Below are 16,020 nucleotides of genomic sequence, written 5' to 3'. Positions count from 1 at the left end.
ATTTATCTCTTAAATACTTGAAATTTAAACAAGTTCGAAATATGGAAAATGAAGCTTCATTAGTCCTTATACGTGATATGTGTTTTTGAAGTGGAGTTTTTTTTGAATCCAAGCTCGATTCCAACTTGAAAACCGACCGGACCCGAGTGACATATTGGGCTCGTGTAGAGCGGGTCCCCCAGTTGGGCTCATTTTCATATTGGGCACAAAATGAAGCAAGTATACACTAGCAAGTATGAATTACTTGTAGAAGATTCACAGTTTCCGCACTGAAATAATAATGCTAGCTGTAAAAGTTACCTCATTTTTAAAACACTTCATTTCCACCTCTTTTTGTTTCTATCTCTCTTCTCTTACCATCTATCACATCTCATACTTTCTCTCCCTTACTTTTTCTTTTCTTCCTATCTCTCTCATCATTCCACCTCACACACCTCAAAAGAGAGGTGTGTGAGTAACATTACTCGTAAAGAGTAATGATATATACACACCTCATTTTTAAAACACTTCATTTCCACCTCTTTTTGTTTCTATCTCTCTCCTCTTACCATCTATCACATCTCATACTTTCTCTCCCTTACTTTTTCTTTTCTTCCTATCTCTCTCATCTCTCATCTCTGATTCTCTGACACACTGAAACTGCATTCAACAAATTTCAAATAAAAAATAAAAAAAGTTTAACGTAAAAATACTATTTCAATACATGTCAAACCACTATATCTTTACTATAAAAACTTAATTAATAACCTTATACCAGAGCATAATAAAGTCTAAATCGCAAGTTTAAACTATCTTTTGGTTTTCTTAAGGTGAGATAAATGCAAGTCTTTTATAAGTGTTCTTTAAATCCGACAACTTTCTCTGCCTCGTACTAGTGCATTATTTTCTCACCCTAAATTTTAATAATTTTTTTAATTAATACACCTCAAAACACTAAAAAAAACATTAAAATAAAACTGCAATTAAAAAATGACAAAGTCATTAGAAAGTGGAAAACTTGAGCAGAATTGAGATTGGAATCGTCCATGCCCGTGTCTCTCTCTCTCTCTTGTCAAGTTCTATTACTTTAATCCATTAATCCAAAACGACACACAGAGCTGAGCAATTACCATCATCACTCATCATCATCAAAATTCCAAGGTGGGTTTGCTTCATTTTTTCACTATAGTTTATGCTGCTGCAAGAGCAAATAACCATTTTGTTCATGGTAAAATTCAGTGCCACTCAGGCATAGCTGATTTTCAATTTTTCATCATTTTGAAGTTGGATTCAGTGTTTGTTTTGTATTTTCTGTTGTTTTGGGTATCTGGGTGTAGCTGAGTTGTGTAAAGTTTGTCTTTTTCTTCCTGCTTTGACTTTGATGCACTTTCTTGGTGGGGTGTGTTCTCGTTTTCTGTGTGTTGGGGCTTGTGGGCACACATGGATGCGCCAAAGTTTGTGCCTTTTTTGAATTGAGTTACAGAAATTGATGTATTTTGTTTGGTGTCACCAGCTTGTGATTTTGTTTTTCTGCTTCTTTGGTAGTACCTGTAATCTTGTGATTGGAATTCACTTCATGATTTTCAGTTTTCAAGGTTGCAAATTTATGTCTGGTTTCAGATTGGTTTTCAAAGGTTAAGGAGTTGTTGGTTTTAGCTTTACTGAAGCAGCTGTTTTGTTGTTGAATTTTTTGTTTGATTTAGGTTTTCGGGCGGGGGAATTGATGTATGAGGAAGAGTACAAGGGTTGGTGTTGAAAATGACAAAGGAGCAGAAAGAGGGATGCCAAGCTTCAATTCTGAGCTACCCTTTTCCAACACATGGTATTCTTTCCCCTTTGCAGTTATTCACTCAGTTTAAGACTTGAATATGCAGATTTTTAGTGATTTATTTGCTAAATTTTTGTTGTGAATGTTGGCTAATTTAATAGTTATCCTTTTAGATTGAGATGTTTCTTACTCCTTTAATGATACATTCAGAATGATTCTGTGAATATCTATAATACTTTGATTTTCATTGTTGCTTGGGTTTGTGTTGTTTTGATTGAGGAATAGATACTGAAGGGTTTTGTACTTCTACTATTCTTTCCAGTTTGTTTGAATGGAACTATATAAATTTGAAATCAACATCTGCCCTTGTAATTGGAAATAAGTTAGTATTTTTCTTCTCCTTGAGTCCCAATTCCTTGTGAAGGTAGTTTCAGATTAAGATCATAGGGCTATGCGTAGAGATTAGAGATGATTTCAGCAAAACTCACAGTTGTAGCACCGTTGCCCTAGATTTAATTTAAAAGCCTTCTGCTTTAGTTGGGCAAGCTGAACTAAGATAATTACTGTTTCATCTTCAATTTTATTTTTAGTTCGGGATCACCATGATTGGTTTAATCAACATAAGCCCATTACACCTTGATGGACTAAAGTACTGTGTTAGGAGTAACAGTGAATGTCTTCCTGGCGGTTAGAGTGAGGCTTTATGCTTCAGGTTTTGCACTCTATGTTAAACTTCAACATGTTGAGAATTGTATATAGAATCTTGAGAATGAGTATCTTTAGATTGTTAGAAGTCCCACATTGGCTAGAGATAGAGCATAGATAGCCTTTATAAGGGTAGTGCAAACCTCAACTCTTGAGCTAGCTTTTGTGGTTGAGTATAGGCCTCCCAATTTCTAATATAGATAAGCTAATTCACAGAAAAGGCGATTTTTTTTGTATTTAGGAGTAGATGGATCAGAGATTCAGAATATGATAATTTGGTTGAAGTCTTGGATAGAAACCAAAATTAGTAGTACTGTTGCAGCTATTCTTTGTAAATGCATTTGAGCTAGTTGGATGATGGTGGCAAGCAAGTTTTGTTGCTATTGGGAATTAGCTTTGTTGATCGAAATTCAGCATGCTCCCACAACTTTCAGTTTATCTTGTTTACTAGTTACTTAGACATGTTTTCTTGTGGTTAAGGAGCCACATATGTTGGGCTTTGAGCCAATTATTGGCTTGTCATAATCTTGCAGACTGAGGTAGATAATTTGCTCTCTCTCTCTCTCTCTTGATATGTAGGCCAAGGATAAAGAGAAACTTCGTCTCCCTTTTAGGTCAAAAGAGAGTCCAAAATCATTTTGGCTTTAGTTTTGATTAAGGAGCTGTAATGTTATGATATAAAAGTGTCTTGTGGTTAAGAAGCTGCATTTGTTGCCCTTGAACATATTGCTGGCCAGTCATAATCTTGAAGACTGAGTGGTAGTAGTTTGTTCTCTTTCTTGATGTGTAGGCCAAGGATAAAGAGAAAATTTGTCAGGATCCTAAGGTCAAAAGAAAGTTAACAGACAAATATTAAGTATATATGTCTATTTAAGGAGTCCAAAAGTCTTTTTGACTTCAGTTTTACTGAGGAGCTTTGTCGTTATGATATAGGAGTTTCTGATCATTTTTTTTGTTTTGCATTTATTTATGTGGTGTTGTTAAAGAAAATAATTTGGTGGACTGCGAATAATGATTTTGTTTGATTTTCTATCGTTAAAATTGATAAGTCATTATGATTTTTAACATTTTTTTCTTCAATGCTTTGAAAATGTTTTTACAAAGTATATTGAAAGCCAAGAATCTTCTAACTCACTTTCATTCCCTTTCCAATATGACTCATGAGTAAAGTCCCTCTCAAGTTACTCCTTTTAATAGAAATTTGGAATTTTGTTTTAGCAATTATAAACTTCGACAGGGAACCTAATTCTGTGTTTTATTTTTATTTATTTTTTCAGTGGTCAACTTATTGATGACTTTTATTTTTATGTAATTTTCTCTGAATTTAACATAAATACTGACTTGTATTAGCCTAAATCTGAAAAATTTGGATTTCAGCGATTCAGAGTGGAGAACAGTTGATTCTTTTCATGTTTCTGACTTTGGAGCATTTGATCAATCATATCGCTTAGAGGATGCTGTTGATCTAGGTGGAAGTAAGTCTTCCTGCAATCCAACATAGCAAAGTTTACATGTAACAAGCAAATACGTATCTCTTATTGTCTCTTGTCATGAAACATCAAATAATCCTTAGAACTATGCAATGGTTGCTCTTTGCAATCTGTTAGTACACAGCTACCTAGAGCCTGCTTGTCAGCCACCGAAAACGGAAATAACTTCTGTTTGGTAGAAGGAGAGTAGTTCTTACTTTTCCGTTTTAAGGATGAAAATGATGAGAGGTTGTTACACATACAGGGTCTTATTCGCTAATTGGCAAAGATAAGGTTAAGATGAAGGAATAATCTCACTCACAGAAGGACATGTCCGCCTATGCGCCTATGTACATGTGTTACTGTTGACTAAACTCCTATATATTAATGTCTAGCCTGGTTATCTGTTTTTTAATTCTTGTGAGAATATATAGTTTTTGTTTCCAGTCTTTCCTTCAACAAATGATTTTTCCTGATATTTGATTCAGATTCAGTTTTTGACTCGCTAAAACTAAGTGGCCAAACTACTTTTCCGGGTTCTGTTTACATCGGTAATCTTCATAAGGTGAGCTTTTCTAGTTATTTTCATCTAATTAACTTCCTAATTTGGTATCTAAGATGGAGATTAGCAGTCTACAGTATGTCTTATTTCCAGCTTTCCATTCTTTTCTCTTTAATTTAGTTACCAACTTCAGTTGATAAAAGCTCACTGACGAACCAAACAGAGCAGTGTAGACTGCAATTACAAAAGGTTCAATCATCAAATCCTGGAACCATATTAGTTGGTGATACAGAAATTCTTGAAGAGCCTACCATGGCTGATGCCAGTCCTAGGACTGATATTTCTACAGATGTTGACACTGATGACAGGAATCAACGGGTGATGTTTCTTTACCTTTTATGTTATCTTCTCCCTTATTGTTCACTTGATAATATCTCAAGTCTCTATCCTAAATTTGCACATCTTGCAACCAGTTCAAGTTAATCTTGTCAACTAGGATCCAACTGCAGAATTGAACTGAATCTATTTAGTATTCAAACATAATGAGAAGAAGTCTTTTTGGGGTCTGTTCTTTAGATCAGAGCAGAAGCTTTGTCCGATATTCTTGACAGTCTAACGTTTGATATGTGCTATATTTGCAGTTTGATAGGAGTGCCCTTGCTGCTGTGGCTTCTGACTCCAGTGATAGATCAAAGGATAAATCAGATCAGAAGGTTAATATATATTAAAAACTTATTGCATGGATAATATCTATAGTTCTAAATAGTTTTTGTCATATGATCTTTTCTTTTTTTATTATTGTAGACTCTTCGCAGGCTTGCTCAGAATCGTGAGGCGGCCAGAAAAAGCCGGTTGAGAAAGAAAGTAAGGGTTATTTTAATTGCATTTGTTCATTTAATATTTATTCTCGAGTGTATATTTTATTGTTTCCCAATAGAAGTATTGTTCTCATGTCATATAGACATAGTATAGAGATAGTTCAAAGTCAGGATTTGATTTTCAGTTAGAAAACTGAAAATAGATAGGGAAAATGAGTAAATTCTAGTTCTTCTTGTTGTGCCATATATTCTCATTTACATGGTTATACATATTTGGACAATCAGTTTGGATCTACAGATTGTGACATGCTTGACTGTGCATTGGACCATTAAGCTCTATTCCATAACTCTTGATGATTCCAAGAAACTTGTTCATAGAAACTTGTTAAGGCATGTTAGTCATGTACTCTGTTCCAGTATCTGGCCCATGACAGCATGATTGAATGTTTGTGATATCAATAATATTTTCTAAAGTGATGGAAATTTGTGTTTCTTCTTTTCTGTAAGTTGAAAATGGCAATGGGCATATTGATCAGAAAGGAAGTCTGTAGAAAAACAAAGTCGGGTTTTCCTCCTCTATAATTTTGGAACTATATTTTTGATAGAAAGCTACTCTTATTTCAACCTTCCTTCATAGCAATGCTTAGGTTTTTTACTTGGTGTTTAATCCTATACTACATACTATTTCCGAAAACAAAAAGTGGCAACTCCGACAAGTGTCAATCCCTCATTCTATGTCTTTCTTCATTAGTTTTCTCTCTCATACTATAATTAGTAGGAAGAGGATGTCATATTTATATTTTCTGATTTTTTAGTAATTTAAATATTAAATAATTCCATATTTTCAAAAATAATTAATGTATTAATATTGCATTTAATAGTTATTACTGGCATTGAAATAATTAACAAAAGTCAATTGTGACTTTTTTCAAAAATAACTATTGTATTAATTTGACATTTAATGGTTTTTAATGACATTAGAATAATAAAAGTCAATTGCGACTTTTCTACCATTATGATGTATGTTGACAAAGCCTTTTTTAATGATTATGGTTATTTTTATATTACAAAATAAATAAATAAATTGAATGTAATCTTACGTTCAAAATGATATCAAATATGCAATAAAAAATTGATATCAAATAGTTTTAAAGAATTGATTTGGAAATAAACTAAAAAATTTTGTGTAACAAAAAAAAAATCAAAAAATTTGTATTTTATGTTTTCCTATATACATATGAAAGATTAAAATGGAAATTGGTATAATGATTTAAAACATAATAAATTAGAAAAAAAAAGGAATTAGAATGTAACTAGGATTAGAAAAAAAAGTTAAATAGATGATGTGCGTATTTAAAAAAGAAAGACAAAAGAGGAAATATGAAATATCTAATGTGATGTATGACGACAAAATTCGCTTATTTCATCCGTGCATAGCGCGGGATCAATACTAGTAGAAACTGAATTAAAAATTGATGAATTACTCTCTTCTTTAGGGTTATGCTGCTAGAAAAATCTTTTACTTGTGTTTTCATAGTAAATTGCTATACAGTGGAATCCAATAACTCCTTTATAATGTTTAATTTAATTTGCTCTATGATAGTTGTAAGAAATAAGTATGCTTACATTCCTTACTTGACCATTAAAATGCACGACATGATACCATAAGATCATTTTTTTTCACAGTATTCATATATCAGTGGCTTTTTTACATAGGCCTATGTCCAACAACTGGAAAGTAGTCGTTTGAAGCTGACCCAGCTAGAGCAAGAGCTTCAGAGAGCTAGGCAGCAGGTTATATTCATTTAATCCTTGTAATGAGAATGTATCCATTGTATGTTCCCTCCCCCCTCCCTCCTCCCTCATTCCCCTTTTATTTTGTGGGCGACACATTTACTTGATAGTCATTTCCGAAGTTAAACCAAAATCTCTTGTTTCTTCCTGTAGGGGGTCTTCATATCAAGCTCAGGCGATCAGGCACATACAATGGGTGGAAATGGTATCTTATTTCTAAAATTCGCTTACTCATTCGGATAGATAAAATGTGTCTAAAACATTGTAGTATAATTTGTCTGTTATATTATAACATGATATTTCATTAAAATATTAATTTATCTACTTTAATGTTAGGTAGTCCTTAATCATCATCTCATTGTTCTACAGGGGCTATGCAATTTGATGCAGAATATGCAAGGTGGCTGGAAGAGCAGAATCGACAAATTAATGAGCTCAGAGCAGCTGTAAATTCTCATGCAAGTGATACCGAACTTCGCATGATTGTTGATGGTATATTGGCACATTATGATGAGATTTTTAGGCTGAAAGGTGTTGCAGCAAAGGCTGATGTTTTCCATTTGTTGTCTGGTATGTGGAAAACGCCTGCTGAGAGGTGCTTTTTGTGGCTGGGTGGTTTTCGGCCATCTGAACTCCTCAAGGTGATCTTATTCTGACTCTGTTCTTTCTGGATCTCATTGGTTAGAAAATGGGTTTTCCTGATCTGTACTATGTCCTGGTAATATAAAGAGTAAATTCTTAGGTTTTTGGGATTATTTCAAGTTAAATGCAAAATTTTGTGAAAAAGAAGTTTATATAAGCATGCTGGGTTGGCTTGTTGCATATATGTTTTTAGTTGCTGCTTCACACTGATGAAGAACCTAAATGAATGATGTCAAAGTATTGCATATGACTTAACGTGGAAATTCTCCTTTGATACTGCTGATGGTCCGTGTGGTTTTGACTTTCAATTGGAACTAGTATGGAGTTAGATATACTTGTGACCTCCACACAAATGATAAGACAAGGGTTAGGTGGTAGAAAATAAAATAGTGGGTTGGCTTCTCTATTGATTCTACTCTTCTTTCCCTAGAATCTGTCATTACTTTTTATCCCTCAAGTTCAATGGTCGTGCATAAACTAATTTGAACTTTCATTACCGGTATTCTGCTTGTTATGCTTATCTATAATATTCCTTACGCTCAACAATTGTATCAAGTTTAGTATTTACAACCAGTTTTTGAATAATGCTTTGTAGTTGTTGGTGTTGCCCTTATATTATATGTATATAATTTTTAAGATATAACTACAACTTCAATATTTTATTCTCGTGCCACTTGCACTCTGCATTTCTTTGAATATGGGCAAATCCCCGTTTTCTGCTGATACTTGGCTAATCTTGTAGTGCTTCAAAATCAATTGAACCCTAAATCTCTGACTTATTTTGAAGCTGTATAAATATTACTGTAAGAATAAGAATCTGCTTCGGTGGTGGGAGCTAGATGTCAAAAGGAAGAATAATAAATAATAATTAGCATGGGTTATATCTAAATCCCTGAGCCACATAAGTCTTAGCTTTTTACTTGATTATTATGCTGATACGTGATTCATATAGTCATGGTTGTCTTGAACTTTTCAAATTCATGTTTCTCATAATTCTGAGAACCTAGTTTTTATTTCCCAGTTCTGGAGTCATTTTATAGTTTCCTTACCTTTAACCTGAGTGCCACAAATTTGGTTGCAGCTCCTGGTAAATCAGTTGGAACCTCTCACAGAGCAGCAACTGATGGGTATTACCAACTTGCAGCAGTCCTCTCAACAAGGAGAAGATGCATTGTCTCAGGGCATGGAAGCATTGCAACAGTCCCTTGCGGAGACATTGTCCACTGGAACCCCTGCCTCATCTGGTTCCTCTGGGAATGTGGCAAATTACATGGGTCAAATGGCTATGGCCATGGGTAAGCTAGGGACACTCGACGGGTTTATTCGACAGGTATATTTCTCTTATCATTCTATGCAGATAGTTTGGTGTTTTTGTTGAATAGAATAGACGTGCCTTTTAATCCAGCCACAGTTTCCTCACATTATTTACAGTTTATAATGATCTTGCTCCATCCTCCCTGAGATTTTCTGGAGTGAAAGTGGTTGAAATTTTGTATTGTTGAAACTTGAAACTGTTGGAACTGGTCTACATTAGAATTTTTATCTGCATGTGCCTTGTAACCAGATTTGACATCTTTAGTAGTGCTGTTTATTGCTATTGTCTGAACTCATGGCAATTTAGCTTCATTTCATTATTTAGGAAAAAAAATTCCTATCATAATATCTTAATATGGATCCCATTTCTGTTGTGTTCATGGTTATAAGGCTGACAATCTGCGCCAGCAAACTCTCCAGCAAATGCACCGGATACTGACAACTCGGCAATCAGCCCGCGCCCTCCTTGCTATAACTGACTACTTTTCGCGGCTGCGTGCTCTCAGTTCGCTCTGGCTGGCCCGCCCAAGAGATTAATGAGTGTAGCAAATAGTCTGTCAAATGTATTTTCATAGATCCATCACCAGCAATACTTGGTCAACATAGAATTTACTCTTGAAAAAATCTTTTGATGTTGTGCTTGGTAGTCTTTGTAGAGCTGGTATTAGTGTTTCCTTAGTCACATAATGTAGGAATGGGTGACAAGAAATATTTGATATTTATCATTGATCCTAATATTATCCATTGTAATTGTTGCCGAAGGCTGTGTTTTCAGTTTGGCTATATGGTATATTTTAACGGTTGGTCCAGTTGCCAAGTTTCTCATGGGTATCATAGAACTTTGTTTCACAGGAAGGAAAAGAAAAGCAATTCATAGATTTTTATGGTTACAAAACATGTTAGGGCGTTGTACGCTTAGTACCTTTCAGTCTATTTTTTAAAATATTTAGGAATTATAAAAATTTATTTCAGAAGATAATATGACACATCTAAGGCAAAAAGGTATGGACCCTCAATTTTTTAAAGGGGCACCGGAGAAATCTAAACTCATTTTTCTCCCAATTCAACAGTTTTTCACTTTCCGTTCTTGCTACCCCACTCTGTTACACGTACCTACTTTAGTTGTTGACACATTCACGAGTAGCTAATGTGATTGAGGGAATGATCATGTATGATTTTATATTTTTTGTCCCGTCCAAATGTTGCATAAATATAAACATGGGTTGTATCTGGGATGGAAGGGGTTCAAATCTCTTGCCATTGATCTCTTCTCCATGTTAAATTGTTAACTCATACATGGCTAGGAATTTCAGAATCACTTATCACCTCCACAAAAGATACTCTTATGACCTACTTGAAAACCTATCATGTTTCCAAACACGCGTAATGATGCTTAAGGATTGAGAATAAGGAAAAATACTTGGAATTGAAAGAGGTGTAAAAAAAGAGAATGAACATACTCTTACAATCGCCATAGCTCTAGAGGAAGTTAAGGCTATAGGCTCCATCTCTTTTTGTATTTCTCACACTGCAGATTGCCAGCAAGCCACAATATGCCTTCTATTTTTACCAGAAAAACAAAACCTTCTTTTGTTGCTAGTGTAGGGGTTCTATCTGTCTATGTTTTTGAGTCTAAAAATAGTTATTCTATTGTCACCAGATGAGAGTCCATGCTTTAGCTAAAGAATCATTAACTTGAAAAAGTAATATAAAATAATCATAATCATATGTTTTTATAGAAAATGATATGAATATACTTTTTATTCTAGTTAGTATCTAAACTTATTTAAAAGTGAAGAAAATTTATAAAAATATGACATTGAAATAATATTACTAAGAAAATGGTAAAACAGTTATTATATATTTTGTTCATTTTTCTTTTGTCTAACTTTTATTAATTCAAACAAGTGGAGTTCTTTCCTATTATTTTCCTCTCATTTCACTTTCAAGTTTCAATACAAACAACTCTAAACTCCACTTATTTTCTCCTTACTTTTTTTTATGTGCTTTTACCTCATTCCACTTCACATCCAAACAAAGCTAGAAGATAATAATTGACCACCAGTACTGAGACAGCAAACCTTCTTTTTTCTTCAACCAATAATTTGAAGTTACTTACTATTTGGTTCTAAAGCCAATCATAGAGGACATGTGAAATAGTTCCATTATTGACCAAAAAAAAAAAAGAGGATATGTGAAATTAAGAGTTCTATCTTGCGGGTTTTTTTTGTTCAATATCTTGCGGGCCTAAATCAAGGTCACAATAATCATCTAATCTAATTGAATTACAAGTCACAGACAGTACAAGTAGAAGAAAAAAAAATACTAGGCTAATCATGCATCAAAATTATAAGGGCATGCATCCAAGTTGGCATGATTTGGCCCATTGCACTCCCCTCAAAACAAATAGTTACTCTAGTTTTGTCTCGGTTGCCAAATGAACACGCATTCTTTGTAAATGCTATATAATTAGCTACTACTTCGACTCGTTTGTTGAGATCCCTCAGCTCCAAAGCCGTCATCCACTGTATTGCTGGCATTTGTAGAAGACAAAACTACAGGGAAAGGAAATGCAATGATAGAATGGAGAGACCTTAGTTATATCATGACATTATTCAATGTACTTCTTTCTCTAAGATGCTATGCCATTATATATTCATTTGGTATGATCTTTACCATTTGCAAAGATTTCAGATGGTATTAATACTTGACAATGTTTTCAGCAGTACGCACATGTTCACAACAATCAGCAAAACATTACTTTCTCAAATTAAGCCAGGAACAGTGAAGGCAATTTGATCTGAAACCAACACAGTATTGTCTTCACCCAGTATTGTTATACATAACCGTTTAGGATAATTCTTTATTTGAGGAAACAGAGAACAGATTTTGACCAAATTTCAAAAGTAATTGGTCTTGTAGAAATTCTGCAGAAAAGGAGAGATGGTCTGGCCCTTCGAGCCCAACTCCTGCTGCTCAAGCTTGTGCCGACCAACCACGTACTGACCAACAACATGATGCCTCTGCTTTGCATGGTCAACAATGTCCTTCAGCTCTTCCGTTGCCTTGAAAAGCAGCATATCAATCACCTGAAAGTGGTAAAACCTTTTCATTAACTAAGTCCAAAGCTCTTTGCCTCTATACCAGGTTCGAAGTCCTTGAATAAATACCATATGTGCATGTGGTATATATGGTTTTGTTAGCATGGAAGGGAAGAGGCATAGAGTCCAAGCACAAAAAAATCATGAACTATGTATATTTTTGGGAATCATTCTACAATTTTGGTGAGAAGTTTCTGTAAGTAGCTTCTTGGTTTCATAATTGATTATCAGAAAAGAAAAGTTGATACAAACATACTATATGTCGAAGGTTTAAATCATGTCAAGGGCCCAAAAGAAGAACCAGACTTTCTTCACCAAATCTTAAGTCAACTCCAGACAGTAACTTACAAAAAAGTGAAAAGATCAAACGGTGACTCACAAAAAAGAAATAACTTTGGTGGAAATCTGGAAGTACAGCACATTTCATCACGGCAGAAAATAGAGACAATACCAGTCAAATAATAAATTATTTTCAGTCATTCAAGCATCTGGCCAAGCACAACGACATGGATAAGTTAACCTAAGTACCTAACATGGTTGAATAAACTTTTTTACTGGTTGCCAATTAGAAACACCCAAAATTGGGCCGAGCATTGCACAAAACCTAAACCTGATCAGCAAACACAAGCTATCTTTATCATATCTATCATTGCATGGATAAATTTAAACGACATTCTTCACATTGAAATTTGACAAGAAGATATCATATCAAAGTGTTGCCAGCTCTATAAACAATATAGACATAGTATGTAAATGTTGTCACCATAAAATTATGGCAATAAAAAAATCCAAGGTCCTACAACATACCAAATCATGGTATACAGAAATTTCTAGAAAGGAAATTTTAGTAGACGTACGACATGCTTGATCTGAGAAAAGTATGCTTTCAGCTTTCTGCTTTCATCCTTTAACTTTGCCACACAAAAATGGCACCTTATTCTCATTTTATTTCCTGCTCTCACATATTTTTATAGGTAACAATGAAAATAACTTCTTTTTACTATTTTCTATACAAATATTTCAAAACAGAAAATAAAGTGAAAAAAATGTGACATTTTTGTTCATCATTAGTTAAAACCGAAGTTTTTTTCTCAAACCAAATAGGTCCTAAACTTCCCAATAGTAAACTGTCTGCAGTTTCCAAGTGTTAATAAAACAATATGCCACAATTTAACAATAACCATTCCCTTTTACCAGAAACCAAAAATCTGGAGGATCCTTTAAATTAATTGACTTGAGCACAAGGAATCGGCTTCCACCTGGAAGAATGCATTCCCCAAACGAGTTTGTCTTCATTGAAACTGGAGAAGGCACATCAACTGGAATCAGAGCAGAGGAGAAGGCAGGCACAAAGACCCGCATCAAGCTTCCCCCGGGGCTTAGAGAGAGTTATCTCTAGGTATTCTCTACCTACCCACTTGTGTCTCCATCTCTGGCCAAAGCCAACCAACCCCTTCATCTTTCTTTCCATCCCCACAGCCCCGACCAGCAACTGCAAATGAACACCCGCCTGCATAACCTTTCTCCATTATGTAGAAATGGATTGCGAGGTGAAACTTTGCTTGCCCACGAATAGTACTGGCTCGTCAGCAAGATAGCAACTTAGATAAACGAGTCCTGCACAATCTTCTCTTATCCTGCGCCTTCCCACTAATCCATAGAAGAGTCCTGCTTGAAGATCCAATACCCCTTATACTCTTATAGTATAGAGCCAATCTACCGAAGACCCGTCCCCTCCAATATCCCCCCAACCTGTTAGAGTACTAGGGGCAATAGAGAAATTTAGGAATGAATCTTTCCATTAACATTCAGGCTTGAAGATCTAGGCCCCTCCAATAGCATAAAAAAAAAGGTAAGCCTTAGGAGTCTAAGTGTAAAATCCCAACCATCTAGTTCTAATGGAAGTTGCAATTCTGCTGATACCGCACCCAAAAAAATCCACATCACAACTCACAACACAAATTCATCGAGAGAAGATTCCTAGGAGCATGCCAATCATCATGATATGCACAAGAAGGCTCCATAGAGCCAAAAATTCCCTAGGGCTTCAATTAAAGGATTGAGAATTTCTTTCAAATCCAAATCAAATGATTGCCATTGATTATTCCTATCATCAAACTAATGCTTAATGCAATAATGCTCATATCCCAACTCCCCATAAGAACACAAAAATTCGCATTTGATTAGAGGAAATATACCCTTATTTCTGTTTGAAAGATTTGTCCATAGATAAAATAATGAAAACTACAGACTAATGAGGAAAAAGAAAGAAACTTTGGTAACTAAAAATGAAAACAGAAAATCACAACCGAAAACATTTCCAGAACCAAACGCATTTCTACGAACACACACTTGTACAATGAAATCACATCCATTATCATCAAAATTCAAGTGTGGCAAACTGGCAATGAATAAATATCAACCCTAAATTCCAAACACTGCCTCAGACAACACAATTAAACCAAAAATTAAATAAAAAAATAATTGAATTTCGAAATTCGCCGATAAGGAGGAGGGGATCCTACCTTGGGATCCGTGACGTGGGTGTTCTTGCGGATCTCGGAGGCGACGGTGGAGCGAAGCTGGGAGACGGAAGCGACGTCGTAGAGGTTATAAGTTTCCATGACGGAGGGCAACGATCTGCAAGCTATTCTGAAGAAATCGAACACTCGGTGACGCGCTTCCTCTAAACTCACTGAGTTCGGAGGCACCCTCACGCTTCGAAGCAGGTTCGACATTCCGATCCAACACACTGAGTCACAACTCGCTCGCTCGAGAGTATGAATGGTGTAGCAACGAGTCACCAAGAAGAGAGAACTAGAACAAGAGCCTGTGCCTGTGGGAGACACGAGCCGGACGGCGTCGTTTTGGATGGGTTTCGTTTCGACCCCCGTCCACGTGGACAACCCAAAATGTGTCTAATTTTTTATTAAATATTTACAGTGATGTCCGATCATATTATTTTAACTTAAATTTAAGTAAAAATATATTTTCTGATTTAACGGGAATCAATTGAAAGTCCAAATAGTACGTTTTTAACTTCTTGTATCATAGAGTGTGTAAGAAAAACTATAGGGTTGGAAGGAGACAGTTTATGTTAGCTATAAGTAGGGAGGTTTTGCTTAAATCAGTGGCCTAAACAATACAATGGGTTGTTTTTCCTCGTCGGTTGGGTTGTGCAATCACATGAGTGTATGATCCACAAGTTCTAATGGGGAAGTAAGCAGGAGGAAAGGAAAATACATTGGACCAACTGAAATGTTATGTGTGCTCCAAAGCTTTTATTGATTCGCTCTTTGCTAAGCAATGGTGGAGAATTGCTACTTGTATGAAGTCTATTAAGCCTCAAGTTTTGAAGGCTCGGTATTTTTCTAGGACCACTTTCTTTATGCTTCCCCGGTTGTCATGTACCAAGTTATACATAGAGGAGTATTCAACAAGTTAGTTGGGTAGTTAAAAGGGGACATCTTTAACATGCACAAGTAAAAACTCGTGCAAGGTTGCACAAGAACCTTTTGACCTATGGTAGCAGATTTTAAAGTTTTTTAAAATAAAATATTCAAAAACAAAAATATATTTATTAGCGAATTACTTAATTAATGATTTAGGTTAAGCTCATCTAGGTTCAAATTCATGTTCATCATCCAAATTCTTCATTCCTCAGACAAAGCTTCAAGTTGTTTAACCCATTAAACTCAGCAAATTAACCTATCACTAACACTACCTTAACCATCTTATCACCTCTATCAAGCTTAGCCCTCAACAGAAACAAAAGTCCTCAACAGAAACCCATATCGGAGAAGCATAAACCCTCAACGAAGCCTTCAATTATGGGTTGATTTGAAGCTTCAATGGATGTAATATCATCATCTTCAACCATCATAAAGGAATCATCATAAAACCAGAAGGGCATTGAATCACATTACTT

General features: G+C 35.1%; 2 protein-coding genes across 9 annotated transcripts; one reads left to right on the top strand and one right to left on the bottom strand.

Moving 5' to 3' along the window:
* The first annotated feature begins 983 nt into the window (after positions 1-983).
* On the top strand, positions 984-9,800 carry LOC130745406 (transcription factor TGA6-like). 8 transcript variants are annotated; one of them, XM_057597627.1, is made up of 12 exons: positions 984-1,140; positions 1,683-1,801; positions 3,830-3,927; positions 4,410-4,486; positions 4,604-4,801; positions 5,065-5,136; positions 5,228-5,287; positions 6,958-7,035; positions 7,189-7,240; positions 7,405-7,676; positions 8,759-9,007; positions 9,382-9,800. In XM_057597627.1, exons 2-12 carry the CDS (start codon positions 1,707-1,709, stop codon positions 9,526-9,528), a joined length of 1,398 nt encoding a protein of 465 aa, XP_057453610.1. In that variant the 5' UTR covers positions 984-1,140; positions 1,683-1,706; the 3' UTR covers positions 9,529-9,800. The 8 variants fall into 8 exon arrangements, with proteins under 8 accessions (XP_057453610.1, XP_057453613.1, XP_057453611.1 ...); XM_057597628.1 differs by having other exon boundaries at positions 996-1,207; XM_057597629.1 differs by lacking the exon at positions 984-1,140 and adding an exon at positions 1,385-1,574.
* Positions 9,801-11,727: 1,927 nt separating this feature from the next.
* Positions 11,728-14,939, bottom strand: LOC130745405 (NADH dehydrogenase [ubiquinone] 1 alpha subcomplex subunit 6). The gene is made up of 2 exons (XM_057597625.1): positions 14,618-14,939; positions 11,728-12,080 (listed from the first exon to the last, which is right to left on the bottom strand). Exons 1-2 carry the CDS (start codon positions 14,828-14,830, stop codon positions 11,892-11,894), a joined length of 402 nt encoding a protein of 133 aa, XP_057453608.1. The 5' UTR covers positions 14,831-14,939; the 3' UTR covers positions 11,728-11,891.
* Positions 14,940-16,020: the final 1,081 nt, after the last annotated feature.

Source organism: Lotus japonicus, chromosome 3 (genome assembly GCF_012489685.1).
Source record: "Lotus japonicus ecotype B-129 chromosome 3, LjGifu_v1.2".
In the NCBI taxonomy this organism is placed as follows: domain Eukaryota; kingdom Viridiplantae; phylum Streptophyta; class Magnoliopsida; order Fabales; family Fabaceae; genus Lotus; species Lotus japonicus.
The sequence above is the reverse complement of the archived record's forward strand: the minus strand, read 5'-3'. Positions and strand labels throughout refer to the sequence as shown.